General features: G+C 47.5%; 3 protein-coding genes across 3 annotated transcripts in view; 1 reads left to right on the top strand and 2 right to left on the bottom strand.

Annotated features, from left to right (window-relative positions):
• LOC309549119 (uncharacterized protein) overlaps positions 1–17,381 on the top strand; it is a 2,919,967-nt gene that overhangs the window by 370,835 nt on the left and 2,531,751 nt on the right. The window contains exons 5-7 of the mRNA XM_082249156.1: positions 16,716–16,813; positions 16,903–17,109; positions 17,218–17,362. Coding sequence (XP_082105282.1) covers positions 16,716–16,813; positions 16,903–17,109; positions 17,218–17,362 — 450 coding nt within the window. The remainder of the gene's footprint in view (positions 1–16,715; positions 16,814–16,902; positions 17,110–17,217; positions 17,363–17,381) is intronic.
• Positions 1–17,381, bottom strand: part of LOC309549117 (uncharacterized protein) — a 4,285,597-nt gene that overhangs the window by 1,847,126 nt on the left and 2,421,090 nt on the right.
• LOC309549127 (uncharacterized protein) overlaps positions 1–17,381 on the bottom strand; it is a 193,389-nt gene that overhangs the window by 157,614 nt on the left and 18,394 nt on the right. The window lies entirely within an intron of this gene.

Raw genomic sequence — 17,381 nt, 5'->3', positions numbered from 1 at the left:
GCTAGAAGAGTGGTGCAAATTGAACAGAAGGACAGAGCAGCAGAATGTCTTAGTGGTCATCACCTTGCAGCACTGGGTTGTTCAGTTCAATCCCCAACCACAACACTTCTACCTGTACTGCAGGATGTCAGATTAGGCACTTGTGAAGAGGAAGAGGTTTTCCAGCATACTGAGTCACCTATTTGGTTGACGTGGCCTTCATGAGCTTAGCCATATACTTTGTAAATGGAGTTGCCATTGGGGGATGCTGTGTTCTTCAGTGGTATACTCATTAATGATGATTAGGTGGGTTCTTGGGGGGTTTAGGGTCTTCTGGTGGTAACTTTATGTATTGGACTTTTCCCGAAGGGGTATATCTGTCTGCAGTTGTAGTCTGTGAACCTGCCTTAACCCTTGCCTCTCTTCCAATGCATTGAAAGTTGGGGTGAAGAATATTTATTCTATCCTAAAGAATAATTCTACAAGTTGGACAATCTTGTCTGCTTCATTTGATAGCAATGAGCTGCATTTAGTCCGGCCTCCTGCTTTAGAGTAAATGTCTGCCGAATGAAAGAAAACTGCAGTTCTAGAGTCAGTGTTTTTTTTTTTTTTATTAAAAGTTTTATTAGTTTTTCATAGAATAACAAACAAGCATTACAGGTTCAGCAAACAATTAACAGGTGCATGGCCATACAATGATAAAGATTTTGTGTTCAAGGGAGCAAATATAAACCAAAACGGGAACACTCGGGCATCCCTTGCCTGAAACTTGCATCATCAAACGTAATTAGGTAAGAGCCTGATCATGCCTGGTTCTGCCCCCTGAAGAGACGCACTTTAACACACCACGATAAAAAACAACAGGTGTACAGTAGGCAGGTGGAAAGATACCCCCCCCCCCCCCCACATGGAGGACAAAAGTAAAATGAAAAAGCAGTAAAGCTAAAAGCAGAGCGGGTGAAAAAAGGGGAAAAGTAGAGGAAAAGGGAAGAGGGGCCAGGGCGAGGCTGCCGGGACAGAACCTCAAAGAATTGCCAAAAGGCACAATATAATCAGCCGGGTTCTTACAGATAGGCGTCAGTGCCAGAAAAATATACCCATGGTCTCCACAGAGTCCTAGTGGTTTCTTCAGTATTTTTAATGGTGGTGGTCAGATGCTCCATTTGTTGGATTTTATTAATTTTAGAAATACACAGGGAACGCATGGGAGGTTGAGTCTGCCGCCACATAGCAGGAATACAAGCTTTTGCAGCATTGAGAAGCTGAATAGTCAAAGATTTTTTATACTTCTGCACCGAGCACCTCATCAAATGCAATAAACAAAGCGCAGGGTCATCTCTCACCTTGACCGAAGTCAGCTGCCTGACGGCGACGCGACTTCGTCCCAAAAGCCCCTAAGTAGGGGACAAGCCCAAAAGATGTGTATCATCGTTCCCCCCTCGGCGCCGCATCTCCAGCAACAATCCGGGGTCCCGGCATCCATCTTGTCAGGATCTTATATCCCACTTCCTGGTATTTATTCGCCATGGAGGCCTTGTGATTCAGTCTCAATATCTTATCAGCCTGTGTAGGGGAAAACGAGATACCCAAGTCACGCTCCCATTGACGGAAGAAGGGCAAATGAAGACCCTCCATCGTGTCAGAGAGAAGAGTGTACATAAAAGACAGGGAGTGTCTAGAAGGGTCACCCCTCTTGCACACGGTTTTGAACAGCATCAATGGCCGAGGGGCGAACCCCGGCCGGTGGAGAGAAAGGAGGAAGTGGCGAATCTGATTCACACTGAGGGGGTCGAGGGTATCCAGAGACCAGCGAGAGATCTCAATGGGAGATGGGACGTCGCCTCCAGGTCAGACATCCCTGAAGCGCATCCTACCAGACCGAGCTAAACTCCGCACACCGGCACTCGTACGGCCCGGGGGGAACTTGGGGTTGTCCAAGATAGGCAATAAGGGGGAGGGTGAGGGGGCCACCCTTGGGTATGGCCCTACCATTCTGGGCTCACGAAGAGTAGTACCAATAACCGGGTGACTCACCCATTGCTTGGCCTCTGCGTGACAGTGTCAATCAAGGATCCGCACCAGATGGGATGCCCTAAATTACCGTAGGGGGTCCGGCAACCCCACCCCCTTGATCTTAGGAAGAGAGAGTGTCGAAAGCTTGATTCTGGGAGACCTAGAGGCCCACACAAAAGATCCAAATGCTTCCCTGACCTGCTTGAAGAAAGAGAGAGGAATTCCGATCGGAAGAGCCTGGATTACATAAAGTAAACGAGGCAGGACATTCATCTTGAGCGCATTACATCGACCAAACTAGGAGAGTGTCAATGACTGCCAAGCATGAAGGTCTGCCTTAATTACCCCTAGCAATGGTGGGAAATTGAACCGGAAGAGGTCGAGGGAATCTGCTGTAACATGCACCCCTAGATATATAAGGGAGCTAGACACCCACTGTAGAGGAAAGGAAGTCCGTAACGTACCTACGGCCGCATCTGGGACTGAGATGTTGAGAGCCGCAGACTTTGCAAGGTTGATTTTGTAGTTAAAGAGGCGACCATAATGGTCCAGGGCCTGGAGTATGGCAGGCAATGACGAGGTCGGATTGGAAATGAAGAAGATTAGATCATCCGCATAGGTGGCAACTTTATGATGACTCCCGCCTCTCTGCAGCCCCGTTATGTCCTGATTATCATGGATCGAACACAAAAAAGGCTCCAATGTGAGGACAAAGATGAGGGCTGACAACGGACACCCCTGTCGAGTGCCATTGGAAATAGGGAAAAAATCGGACCGCCAGTCGTTAACCCTCACCGCGGAGGACGGAGAAGAATATAGGGCCAGAATCCAAGGAATCATCTGAGGTCCAAGACCAATATGCGACAGGGTGGCCCGGATAAAGTCCCAGGCCACCCTGTCGAAAGCCTTCTCCGCATCTGTGGACAATAGCACCAGTGGCAGGCGGGAGGTCTAGGCGGCAGGGATTAAATCCATCACCCGTGTTGTATTTTCTCTAGCCTCCCGGGATGGCTAGAGACAATACGACCTGATCGTAGTGGACTAATTGGGGGATAAGGGGCAGGAGTCGATTGGCCAGCACCTTGGCAAAGAGTTTAAGATCAGTATTAAGGAGGGCAATAGGACGATAACTCTCGCAAGCCATTGGGTCCTTGCCATCCTTATAAATGAGAGTGATATATGCCCTCAGGTTGTCCGGGGGCATTGCAGTACCGTCGCGGAGCGCATTGAAAAAGAAGAGTACGGGTTGGCCAAGACGGGCAGCAAATGTCTTATAATAGGGCAGAGTAAGCCCGTCTGGGCCAGGAGCCTTATGAGGCTTCGCCTGAGCCAACACCGCCGCCAATTCCACCTTCGTAATTTCACCCTCAAGGGCAAGGCTCTGTGCCTGCGTAAGGGAGGGCTTACCAGAAGACCGGATGTATTCCTCCACCCCACCTTGACCATCTGATTCAAGGGATGGTGAATTGGGAGAGGGAAGATTGTATAGGGCCCGGTAATACGAATAAAATTCCCCTGCAATAGTGGATGAAGAATGGACCTTCTGACCACCTGATGTTTAAATTTGTGAGATGAAGGTGCACTTTCTCGGACCCCAAAGGGCACGAGCCAGCATTGTCCCCGGCCTGTCTGAGAATTCATAGAAATGTCATCTGGCCCAAGCCATGCCCCCCATCACTTTCTGGAAGAGTATGTTGTTCAATTCCTCCCTAGCTCAAGTCAGGGGGGCAGATGTTTGGACGCAAGGGAATGCTTGTGTTTCATACTCAGCTCCTTAATACAGGTGAGCAAGGCCTCAATCACCCCCTCCCTCTCCCGTCGCGATCCGGCTCTAAATAGAGCCCCCCGTATCACACATTTGTGAGCCCCCCAAACAATCGGGGGTGAAAGAGATATGTCTGAATTTTCGGTAAAATAGTTAGATAGAACCTCGTCCAGTTCATTCCGTATATCAGGGAGCTGCAGGAATGACTCATTAAGACACCAAGTGAGCAGCCTACCCGGTCTAGAGTCTCAGTTGATCAGGATGTGTATGGGAGCATGATCTGAAAAGGAGAAGGATCCAATTTAGGCGGAGGTGACCAAGGGGAGATCATTTTGGGGGAACAGGAAGAAGTCGATCCTTGTGTAAACATTATGCATCGCAGAATAATAGGTGTAGTCTCGCTCACCTGGGTCCATCACGCGCCAGGTGTCCACAAGGTCGAGGAGGGAAAGTTCCTTTTTCAGCTTGCTTAATAACGCATATGCCAGGTGAGAGGACCTACGGGAAGTATCAAGGGGTGGTTCAGGGGCAAAGTTAAAGTCCCCGCCCATGACAAGGAATCCCTCACGAAAGCCCAGCACAGCTGGAGTCAAACGCTGCAAAAAAGACAAGTGGTCAGTATTAGGCAAGTACACATTTAACAAAGTGACGGTCAATTGGCCCACCTTCCCCTTCACCAAAAGATATCTGACGCGGGGGTCAGCCTGCGCAGCTATGAAAGACCAGGGTATACATTTAGAAATGACTATACTCACCCCTTTCGATTTTGAAATTGGAGAAGGGGCATGATACACCCAGGGGAAATCCCGATTATAGAGCCTGGGAATAGAGTCTAAGCGAAAATAGGTCTCCTGGAGAAACGCAAAGTGAGAGCGGCTGCGGCGTAAATCGGATAGCAACCGGGCGCGTTTCTCCGGAGTGGACAGCCCCCTCACATTCAGTGAGGTCAATTTATAACCTAAGGGTCCCTGGTGCTCACGGGAAGGCATGACAGCCAAAGCAACCCCACCCTGGCCCAGGGGAAAGGGAAGGAAATGGAAGAGAAAGAGGAAGAAAACAAAAAGGGGACAAAAAAAAGAACGGGCGGGGGAAAAAAAAGAGGAGAAGGAGCAGGAGAGAAAAAGGAGGGGGGAGGCACAGCAAGAAGAAAGAGAAAAGGGGAGGAAGATGGTAGGGAACAGAAGAGTGGCAAAAGATTACCAGGCCAGGACCCAGGAGCTGGGAAAGTAAGAGATAAAAGGACTCCGGAAGAGAAAGAGAATGTGAAAGAGAAGACCACTGACAAACAAAGACAATATGTCGGCATAATATCTAAATTTGGTCAAAATAAACCTAGCGCAACCAGCGCTACCTAGTATGGGGAAATGGAGTTTGACTCTGTGAGAGTGACAGGAGGCGTGTCCCACGGTCTCCAGCCACAAAACTAACATCCCACAGACTGGAACCTCGAGGTACTAAGCCGCCATGAACTAGTAGGCGAATATATGAAATAGCAACAAATGCCAGCAAAAGACAAGAAACATACTAAAGACAATAACTACATTAGCCACTACCGCCCACCCCCAATCCCCCTGCCCCACAGCAACCCTTCAAGAGAACCATGGGGACAAAAAAAAAAACCCACACATCCAAGAAAAGGGGAGAGTGACATTATTAACCTCATGTGAATAAAAGTAAATAATTAATATTGTTTAAATAACATATGCTAAAAAAATGTTTTTAAGTGACATTGTGAACAACTATGCGATGCACAAAAAATAAAATAAAAATTTCAATCCATGAAAATCCTCCTTTAAAACACTATGAAAGTGACTAAGTGCTTAAAAAGTGATAAGTACTGTAAACCATTACACAAAAACGTGTTTTTTAGTGAAACGCCCCAAACATAAATACGTGACAAAATACTGTGAGTGAAACACTTAAAAAAAAACCAAAAAGGTGGGGAAGGGGGGTAAGCAAGTGCAGCAGAAAAATGTCAAAAACCAAACCCAAAAAGGGAATTCAGGGAGCCTCCAGGGGCCGTGGTAGGGTTCGTGAGAGGCAGAGGTATCTGTTGAACCCCCGTTGCATCACAGATCTGGACCACCGTCTTCGCTGATGTTGGGACCTCGGAAAGGCCTGACCTGGGGTGGCTTGACTCCAGGAATTGGGCAACCAGTCAGGAATAGACACTCCAGGGTATCCAAGAAGGAGAAAAGATCCGATAGTTGCTCCGGCCAGCAGAGAGCTAAAGAGCTATAAGATGAAACGGCTGACCCCAGTGATAGGTGGCCCCTACATTGGGTATAATCTCCAGTAAGGGTTTCAACAAGGCCCTCATCCTCAGTGTCAGACGGGAGAGGTCTGGAAAAAGGCGCACCGTGGCTCCATCGAAGTCCAGTGGTCCCTTAGACCAGGCCCTCTGCATAATTTCTTCTTTAAGAGAGTAAAAATGAACACGAGCTAATACATCCCTTGGTTGATCAGAGTCAAAACTGTGGGGGCCTCGGACCCTATGAACCCGGTCAATTTCAATGGCCTCAGTAGGAGGCCTATCCAGGTGCTCGGAGGTGGGTAGAGGGTGGAACAAAGGAATGGTACTGGGAGGTGGGTAGAGGGTGGAACCAAGGAATGGTGCTCGTAGGTGGGTCGGGGATGGAACCAAGGAATGGTGCTCGTTGGTGGGTAGGGGGTGGAACTAAAGAATGGTGCTTGGAAGTGGGTAGGGTGTGGAACCAAGGAATGGTGCTTGGAAGTGGGTAGGGGGTGGAACCAAGGAATTATGCTCAGAAGTGGGTAGGGGGGGAACCAAGGAATGATGCTCAGAGGTGGGTAGGGGGTGGAACCAAGGAATAATGCTCAGAGGTGGGTAGGGGCAGAGAAATTGGGAGTTCCTGCACCTATTCTCTTTGCCCTTATAATGAGTATCCTATTTGCTTGTTGTGGCCTTCATGAGCTTAGCCATATGAGTTGTCATTGGAGGATGCGTGAGATCAACCAGGAAATAAAGACCAAACTGTTAATCCGAGCATGCAGCCTGCCTGGCCAGGAAAGGGGGGATGAGCGTGTGATGGTATTAGGCAGTAATATATTTCTCTCCCCCTTGGTGGGAGTGGAGATGACCCCATCTATTAGGATATACAGTACATACACACACAGCACAAGGCCGTGTTCACACTACGAGACGTTTCTCGGGGCTGAAGTCCCTCTGAGCTCCACAAGGTGGTAATCTCACTTCCACCCAGACAGGAAGTCTCTATAGAAGACAGGAAATGATGTCAGGTATAAATAGGAAGTTCCGGGTGAAAGGTGAGTAAGCAGGAAGTAGAGTGGAGACGTTGCTGGGAGAGGCAGCAGAGGAGGTAATAAGATCTTATTTTCTATTTATACCCAGTAACCCCCCCCCCCCGTCATGTCCATCCTCTTCCTCCATAGTCACTGTGATGTCTTTTATCTCCAGCAGATGATGATACACACACATATATAGTGTGAAAACCTAGATCAACCCCTTCAGGGTCAGAACATTTCTCCTCTTACATATATATTTTTATCCTGACCTGTCTAGACAGAAACCTGTATAGATCGAGTGACAGAACGAATGAGGATGAAGGCGGACCGGAGTCACATGACTGAGATGATACTAAACCTCACCCTGGAGATCATCTACCTGCTGACCGGAGAGGTGAGGGGGATTCTGGGAGGTCACATGACATCACTCTTATCTCTATTAATAAAACACAGACCTGACCTGAGAGGTGAGGAGGATTCTGGGAGGTCACATGACATCACTCTTATATCTATTAATAAAACACAGACCTGACCGGAGAGGTGAGGAGGATTTTGGGATTCTAACATGATATTCCTATTGGTTCTCCAAAACAGAGATTTCCTCTTCTGAAGTCAGGTGATCATATGACCATCACAGTGCCTCCATGTGACTCCCTAAAACCCGAGAGACACAACATGCAGAAGATTCTAGAAGTCACCAAGAAGATGATGGAGCTGCTGACAGGAGAGGTGAGCGGTGCTGGGAATTCTGGGACATTATCCAGTAACAGACAAGGGATGTGTCTGGATGGTGACTGTATCATTGTGTGTGTCAGGTTCCTATAAGGTGTCAGGATGTCACTGTCTATTTCTCCATGGAGGAGTGGGAGTATTTAGAAGGACACAAGGATCTCTACAAGGACGTCATGATGGAGAATCAGCCACCCCTCACATCACCGGGTAAGAGGAGACTTTATTGTAAAGGAGAGAGCAGTACGGAGGGTCCACCTAGATCCCCCATCATCTGATAAACACATAGAAACAATGTATTCAGTCAGTGTGTGTCAGGGCTGGGCTCCTGCTACTTAACGAGCAGCTCTTTTCTTTCAGAGCTCAGAAGTTGCTTAGCTGTACCAGCCGCTCGTTACCACAGTGACTCACCTGGTTACCATTATCTGCCTCATTAGTCCCATTTTGCTATTTAAGTAGCTTAGCTCATTTCCTCCTTGCCCTTGGTCTATGCTCTCCAGCGTGTTCCTGTGTATGACTTGCCGTGGCTGACTTCTCTTCCGATACCTGTTCCTGATTTGTTTCGCCTAACTACGCTGACTTATGGTTTCCTGATTCTTGCTCCTCTGATTACCTGTTCTGGCATCCAAACCCCGGCTTCTGTTTTTGACTACGTTCCTGAACTGTTATTTTTGCTATTTAATTAAAGGTGTGATTTTAACTGTACTTTCTGTTGAAGCACTCAATACCACTGCAGCCTCGTGCCTCCCCACTTACCATTGAGGCTTTTGATGGGAGACCTCTGCAGTCTGCCTAGGTGACCCATGAAACCACTCCATTGACCATGGCTGTAAGGGCTCTTCACCATGAGATATTTCAAATTCCTAGTCATTTCCTTACCTCAATACCCAGTTGTCATTGGTTATCCTTGGTTACAGAGGCCGAATCCCTCTTTTAATTGCCGTAATGCTAAGGTTTTGTCATGGTCCCCACAATGCACTAATACATCTTTTTAGAAAGTGATTAGGATCATGTGCACGTCTTCAGTCTATTGGCAGAAGAGTACCATGAATTCTGTGATGTCTTTGACAAAGGTCAGGCCGCTATTTTGGCACATCGGCCTCATGAATGCACAGTTGACCTTCAACCCCGGTGCAGCTCCAGTGCTGGAACATCCCGATCCCATGTTACCCATCATTCTTGAAGTTGATGCATCTGAGACTGGAGTAGGCGTTTTCCTGTCTCAACCGCCTACCCCTGAGAGTTCTATCCATCCTTGTGGCTACTTTTCTAAAAAAAATTGTCTCTAGCAGAATGAAATTCTGAAACTGGGGACAGAGAATTATTAGCCATATTTTTAACTCTTAAAGAAGGGAGGCATCTCATCAAGGGTACTACTGTGCTGGTCCTCATTTTGACCATAAGAATCTTTCATTCTTGTCTGAGGCTAGACGTTTATCTCCTGGAAAGGCTCAGTGGGACCTTTTTCTGTCAAGCTTCAATTACATAGTCTCATTCTTACCTGATACAAAGAATATAAGAGCAGATGCCTTATTGCCGCAGTTTTCCTCCTCTTCCAAAATGGAGTCTGTTCCCACTCCTGTGATACCTTCGGACTGCATTTTGGCTATTTTTTTCTAGTCTCACTTCACCTTTGGGTGAGAGAATGATGCCCTCTCAGATCCATTCTCCTCCTGGAAAACCTCATGACCGCTGCTTTGTCCCCGAGAATCTCCGCACCATTTTCCTCCAGACCTACCATTCACCTACGACAGCTGGGCACCCAGGAAAAAATCAACGGCGTATGGACATATTGTTAAGACATATGGCCTATGTCTCAACAGTGCTGGTGGCCTAGTCGTGCTCATGAAACCAGCTTTGTAGCCGCTTGTCCTGTGTGTGCTCAGAATAAAACACCACGACACCTTCCAGTGAGCCTCCTTCAACCCATACGCAGTGCAGAGAGGCCTTGGATCCATTTATCTATTGATTTTATTATGGATTTACACAACTCCCATAGCAACACAGTTATTCTTATGGTGGTTGACCATTTTTCAAAATGTCACATTGCATTCCGCTAAAGAAGTTGCCTGTGTCTAAGGAACTGGCATCCATTTTCATTGGAGAGTTCTTTCAGTTACATGGGTTACCTAAAGTTATCATCTCGGACAGGGCCAGCCAGTTGGTGTCCAAGTTTTGGGGAGCCTTTTGTGCACAGTTGGGAGCTCCGCTTTCCTTTTCCTCTGCATATCACCCACAGTCCAATGGGGCCGCAGAATGGGCCGATCAGGCCTTGAAGCAGCTCTTACGTTGCAATATTTCTGACCACCATAACAACTGGTGGGACCTGTTACCTTGGGTGGAGTTTGCTCACAATAGCACCATCAATGCCGCCTCCTGATTATCTCAGTTTATGGTGAAATATGAGTTCCAGCCATCTATGTTGCCTGATACATCTGTTCCGCAAGGCATTTCTGCGTTAGAGCAACATCTTCAGGAACTTTGTTCCACTTAGGTGCAGGTCAAAGAATCTTTGCAACACTCCAGAGAGAGGTACAAACCATGCTGACCACCGACGCCTACCTGCATCCTTCTACTAAGTTGGGGAGAGGGTAAGGTTAACCCTGTGGCCTACACATTAGATCTTCCTTCCAACGTTCATATTTACAATGTATTCCATGTTTCCTTACGTGTTTTTGCTATACCACCTCAGTACTACACCTTCGCCCGCTTAAGGTTGACAACCATGTAGAATATGAGATTCAATCTATCATTAACTCCCATAGGTTTAGTGGACACATACGCTATCCAGTTCAGAGGGGTTACGGTCCAGGGGAACGCTCTTGGGTCTAATCCTTGGACATAAATGCTCCTGCCCTGTTCCAGGCTTTCCATATACATTTTCCCCTCAAGTCTTGTGCTCCCCCAAGGGGAGGGATTGTTGGGAAAGAGGGTACTGTCAGGGTTGGACTCCTGATAGTTAGCGAGCTGCTCTTTTCTCTCAGTGTTTAGAAGCTGCTTAGCTGTCGGGTAACTACCAGCCGCTTGTTACCACAATGACTCACCTGGTTACCATTTCCTGCCTCATTAGTCCAGCCTTCAGCCAGCCCCTTTTTTGCTTTTACATAGTTACATAGTAGGTGAGGTTGAATAAAGACAATAGTCCATCCAGTTCAACCTGTGTAGGTGTGTGTGGCTGTAATCATCTCACATACCCCTGAATGTTCTGATCCTTGAGATGCACGTCTAATAGTCTTTTGAAAGCCACCATACTACCCACAGAAACCACCTCTTGTGGTAGAGAATTCCACAATCTTGTAGCCCTAACAGTAAAGAACCCCCCACGTTGCCTGAGGTTAAAACGCTTCTCCTCTAATCGCATTGTATGCCCCCGAGTCCTCATGCAATCCCTTCGACTAAACAGCTTTTTTTCTAAGCTGAGATCCCCATTGAGATATTTAAAAATTGCTATCATGTTCCCCCTCAGGCGTCTCTTCTCCAGGGAGAATAAATCAAGTGATTGTAGACGCTCTTCATAATCAAGGTCCTCCAATCCCCTAATTAGTTTAGTTGCCCTTCTCTGGACTTTCTCCAGCTCCAACACATCCCTTCTGAGGACTGGCGATCAGAACTGGACAGAATACTCCAGATGCGGTCGGACCAGAGTTTTATAAAGTGGAAGGATTATAGTCTTATCTCTGGAATGCATCCCTTTCTTTATGCATGCTAATATTCTGCTGGCTTTGGCAGCTGCCGCTTGACATTGCATGCTGTTGCCTAGTCTATCATCAACCAAGACTCCCAGACCTTTCTCCATTTTTGATTCCCCTCCTAACGTGTATTGTGTTTTTATGTTTCTAGTCCCCAAGTGCAAAACCTTACACTTCTCTATGTTAAACCTCATTTGCCAAGTCGTTGCCCACTCCGTTGTTTTGTCCAGGGCATTCTGTAGGATATCAGCTTCATGCTGTGCAGTTATTGCCCTGCCCAATTTTGTGTCATCTGCAAAAACTGCTACTGAAACTACTGACCCCGACCTCAATGCTGTTTATGAATAAATTGAACAAGGTTGGACCCAGGACTGAGCCTTGGGGGACCCCGCTTACTACCTCAGACCAGTCTGAGTATGCGCTGTTTATTACCACCCTTTGGACACGCCCTTTTAGCCAGTTCCGTATCCAAAAGCAAACCCTGCTGTCGATACCTGCAAACCTTATTTTATAAATTAAGCGCTTATGGGGAACTGTATCAAACGCCTTAGCGAAATCTAGGTACACCACATCCACTGGTCTGCCCCTATCTAGCTCACAGCTCACCTCCTCGTAGAATGCTAATAGATTGGTTTGACAAGAACGCCCATTTGTAAACCCGTGCTGGTTATTACTGATGATGCTGTTGTCTTTAGCAAACTCTACGATATAGTCCCTTATCATCCCCTCCAGAAGTTTACATACTATCGATGTCAAACTGACAGGCCTATAATTTCCCGGGACATGCCTCTGACCCTTTTTGAATATCGGAATCACATTAGCTTTCCTCCAATCTTCTGGTACATCTCCTGTCCTAATACTGTCCGCAAAGATCAGGAACAGTGGTCTAGATATTACCTTACTGAGTTCCTTGAGTACTCTCGGATGTACGCCATCCGGGCCTGGTGATTTGTTTGTGTTAAGTTTATCCAGCCTTTCCCTGATTTCACCCTCTGTTAGCCATAGTGGCAAGTCCTGTGTATTACTACTAACCATACAGTCATGGTCAGTGTACCCCTCCTTTTCCTGCGTAAAGACTGACGAGAAAAAAGCATTCAGCACGGTTGCTTTTTCAGTGTCCTCTGTAACCATCCCCCCATCATCGTTAATTATATGTGCAATATGCTCTGCCCTAGTTTTTTGCTGTTGATATACTTAAAGAATTTCTTTGGGTTTCTTTTACTATCCTCCGCTATTTGTCTCTCAAAGTTGATTTTAGCCATCTTGATTTCGTGTTTACACTTCTTATTTGCCTCCTTGTATTGGTCGAAAGCCAATACTGTGCCCTCTGATTTATATTTCCTGAAGGCCAATTTTTTTCCCCTAATAAGGTTTTTAACGCTATGGTTTAGCCAGCCAGGTTTGGCCTTGTCTCTTCTAAATGTATTTCCCATAGGAATGCACTGCAAGATGCATTTGCTTAATATGTTCCTAAAGCATTCCCATTTTTCCTCTGTGGTCAGGGATCCCAGGGTTTGGTCCCAGTTTACCCTTTCCATCAAGGAGTATAATTTTGGAAAGTTTGCCCTTCTGAAGTTAAGGGTTCTTATGTTCCCCACTTGCTTTGTTCTATTGTTATTTACACTAAATGTGATCATCCTGTGATCGCTAGAGCCCAGGTTGTCCTGGACTCCTACCTCCGAGATTAGGTCTGGGTCATTAGTGATCAATAGATCCAGGATTGCGTTTTCTCTAGTAGGAGAATCCACCAGCTGTGACATGTAATTATCCTGTAAGGTTTCCGTGAATAGACGGGCCTTATGCGAGTGTGCAGTCCCCTCTTCCCAGTCAATGTCGGGATAATTGAAGTCCCCCAATATGATGACTGATCCCAATTTTGCCACTTTACCCAAAAGTGCTAAAAATTCCAGCTCTACCTCCTCCCCTTGTTTAGGTGGCCTATAGCAAACCCCCACAATTACTTTTCCCTTTACTCCTTCCCTAAGGAGTTCTACACACACGGATTCTAACTCCATACTCATCCCTTCCGTAATGTCACTCCTCTCTATCACCCTTACATTGTTTTTGACATAGAGACATACCCCTCCCCCTCTTTTTCCTACCCTGTCCTTCCGGTACACCGAATACCCTTGGATATTTGCCAGCCAGTCATGTGAGGTGTCGAACCAAGTCTCTGTTATTCCCACAAGGTCTATGTCCTCCTCATGTACTAACATTTCCAACTCATCCATTTTATTAGCTAGGCTCCTGGCATTAGCATATACCCCTCTTAGTTTTACGGAAGTTAAACGTGATTGGTTATGTTTATTCCTGTTTGGTCTGTGGTTCTCCCGCACAGACCTACCGATTGACGTTGTGGACCTACTGTCGCTGCTGACCCTACAACTGCCTTCAGTCCTTTGCTCCCTCCTAACTGACTCTACTTCTGAGCCCTCCCCCCCGTCTCCTAGTTTAAATGCCCCTCCAACATGGTGGCCATCTTTCTCCCCAAAAGAGCTGTACCGTCCCCATTAAGGTGCAGCCCATCCTTACTAAAGAGCTGGTAGCCGACTGAGAAGTCAGCCCAGTTCTCCAGGAACCCAAACCCCTCCTTCCTACACCAATTCCTCAGCCACTTGTTAAGTTCCCTAATCTCCTTCTGCCTCTCCTGTGTGGCTCGAGGTACAGGCAGTATTTCAGAGAAAACCACCTTGGAGGTCCTTTTCCTCAATCTATTACCTAAGTCCCTGAAATCGTTCTTTAGGATCCTCCACCTACCTTTAACTTTGTCATTAGTGCCCACATGCACCATGACCGCTGGGTCATCCCCAGCCCCGCACAATTATCTGTCTGCCAGATCTGCGATGTGCCGAACGCGGGCGCCCGGTAAACAACATACTGTTCGGTTCACGAGATCTTTTTTACAGATTGCCCTCTCTGTCCTCTTGATGATTGAGTCCCCAACTACCACAACCTTTCTAACCTTTCCTGATTTATGGCCCCCCTTCTTCCTGGAGCCGTCCCTCCCCTGGCAGCTGGGGGAGGGCGCATGCTCCAGCACTGCCAGCCCTGAGTTGATATCCCCCTCAACCCGCAACTCGGCAAATATGTTAGGGTGTACCAACTCAGGATTGGCCTCCCTGACTCTCCTCCCACTAACATTCCTAACAGTCACCCAGCTGTGTACCTCTGATGCTTGCGTCTCCTCTATTCCTCCCTTCTCTATGCTGGCCCCTGCCAGCGCCTGATGGGTAAAGTCCAAGCTCCTTTCCAGGTTGTTGATGCCACGCAGTCTTGTCACTGTGTTCTCTAGATCCACGATGTGGGCTTCCAGAGCAACAAGTCGCTCACATCTTGCACAGCAGTATTCGTCCTCGATTGGTTCATCAAGAAACTCATACATGCCGCAAGAAGTGCACTGAGTGGCATCCCCAATCCTGTCGGACATTATTACCCACTACTCTATGGGGATAATATTAACGACCTGCTCTTCCTTACCTACACTACCTCTATCTCCCCTGGTACTAAACCTGGGGTACTCACCAGTCGCTAATATACTAACCAGTCACTAAGATACTCACCAGTCGCAAGGATACTCACCAGTCGCAAGGATACTCACCAATCGCAAGGATACTCACCAGTCGCAAGGATACTCACCAGTCGCAAGCTACTTCACCAGTCGCAAGGATACTTACCAGTCGCAAGCTACTTCACCAGTCGCAAGGATACTCACCAGCCGCAAGGATACTCACCAGTCGCAAAGATACTTACCAGTCGCAAGCTACTTCACCAGTCGCAAAGATACTCACCAGTCGCAAAGATACTCACCAGACGCAAAGATACTCACCAGTCCCAAGCTACTTTACCAGTCGCAAAGATACTCACCAGTCGCAAGGATCCTCACCAGTTGCAAGGATACTCACCAGTCACAAGGATACTCACCAGTCGCAAAGATACTCACCAGTCGCAAGCTACTTCACCAGTCGCAAAGATACTCACCAGTCGCAAGGATACTCACCAGTCGCAAGGATACTCACCAGTCGCAAGCTACTTCACCAGTCGCAAGGATACTTACCAGTCGCAAGCTACTTCACCAGTCGCAAAGATACTCACCAGTCGCAAGCTACTTCACCAGTCGCAAAGAAACTCACCAGTCGCAAGGATACTCACCAGTCACAAGGATACTCACCAGTCGCAAGGATACTCACCAGTCGCAAGGATACTCACCAGTCGCAAGCTACTTCACCAGTCGCAAAGATACTCACCAGTCGCAAAGCTACTACACCAGTCGCAAGCCAGTCGCAAGGATACACACCAGTCGCAAGATACTCACCAGTCGCAAGATACTCACCAGTCGCAAGGATACTCACCAGTCGCAAGATACTCACCAGTCGCAAGATACTCGCCAGTCGCAAGGATACTTACCAGACTTCCCAGGTACTCAGTCGCAGAGACAGTCACACAGTAATCAGTCGCAGCACAGTCAAACAGCTATTGATTTCTCACAGAGCTCAGTCACACAGCTTTCTCCCTGTTTGCAGCTGCTGCCTTACTCACAGCTGCTGCCACACACACACACTGGGACGGATGTCTCCTCCTCCTCACTGAGCACGGACGGTCCTCCTCCTCTGCTTCCAGGCACTAAGGAAGGCGGTTTCCGACCTCCACCGCCGCTCTCTGCCTCGGTCCCTGCACCCGGTATCCCGGTGCGGTTATTCACGTCCCTGCTGCTGCCGCTCCCTCTGTCCTTCTAGCGGCTCCACCGCCGCTCAGTTGCCGGTCCCTGCACGGTGCACCCGCACCCCTTGTGCGGCTTCCCACGCACGTGTCCCCACAGCTCCTCTTCCTCCTCGTGAGTTACCAGTCCCTGCACGGTGCACCCGCACCCCTTGCGCGGCTTCCCACGCACGTGTCACCCGCAGCTCCTCTTCCTCCTCCACAACTTCCGGTTTCTCTCCTTTTGGTCAGTTTTTGAAGCAGCTGAGCTCATTTCCCTTTCTTGCCCTTGCTTGGTCTATGATCTCCAGTGTGTTCCTGTGTGTTACTTGCCCTGACTGACTTCTCTTCATATTCCTGTTCCTGATTTTTGCTTCCGACTATGCTGACTTCTGGTTTCTTGACCCCGGCTCCTCCGATTACCTGCTCTGGCATCCAAATCCCGGCTTCTGTTTTTGACTGCATTCCTGAACTGTTATTTTTTTCTTTTTCATTAAAGGTGTGATTTTTTTTTTTTTAACTGTACTTTCTGTCTTCACCTGGTTTATGGTCCCCGACAGTGTGTGTGTTTCCTACAGATGGTTCCAGTAATGGGAACCCACCAGAGAGATGTCCCCATCCTCTGTATTCCCGGGATTCCACACAGGAAGGTCACACCATCCCTCAACATCATCAGGTAGATGAGGAACAATCACTGATAGTATCATTAGGATCTGTACATTATCTGCATTGTTACCATTGATGTCATTTTTATTGTATATTCAGAGTGGAAACCTGAGAGATTCTAAAGTTGAGGTTAAAGACAAAATAATAGAGGAGGATGATGAGAATGGGGTCATAGAGGAAGTACACAAAGATCTGTACCAGGACACCATGGTGGAGTCATCCAGCTACAGAAACCCAACAGAGAGATGTCTTCTGTATTCCGGGGATTCCACACAGGAAGATCACACCATCCCTCAATGCTACAAGGTTGGTGGGATGGAGTATCTAGAAAATGGACTTGTGGAGGGGATGTTTGTGTTTTTTATGTAAGCTTATATCTTCCAGATGATATTCTCTCTAATTTTCTTGGTTTAGAGTGGAGATCTAATCGATATAGAATTTGAGGTTAAAGCAGAAGAAGAAGAAGAGACGTATGTGAGGGAAGATCAGCAGTCTATGGAGGAGGATGGAATAACGGGGACATTTATAGAGGAGGACACTCCTACAGAGATCAGCACAGGTGGGTCATTAACACTAAA

This window comes from Pelophylax lessonae (genome assembly GCF_965119305.1).
Source record: "Pelophylax lessonae genome assembly, chromosome: 3".
In the NCBI taxonomy this organism is placed as follows: Eukaryota; Metazoa; Chordata; class Amphibia; order Anura; family Ranidae; genus Pelophylax; species Pelophylax lessonae.
Note: the sequence above shows the minus strand (reverse complement) of the source record. Positions and strands in the feature narration are given on the sequence as shown.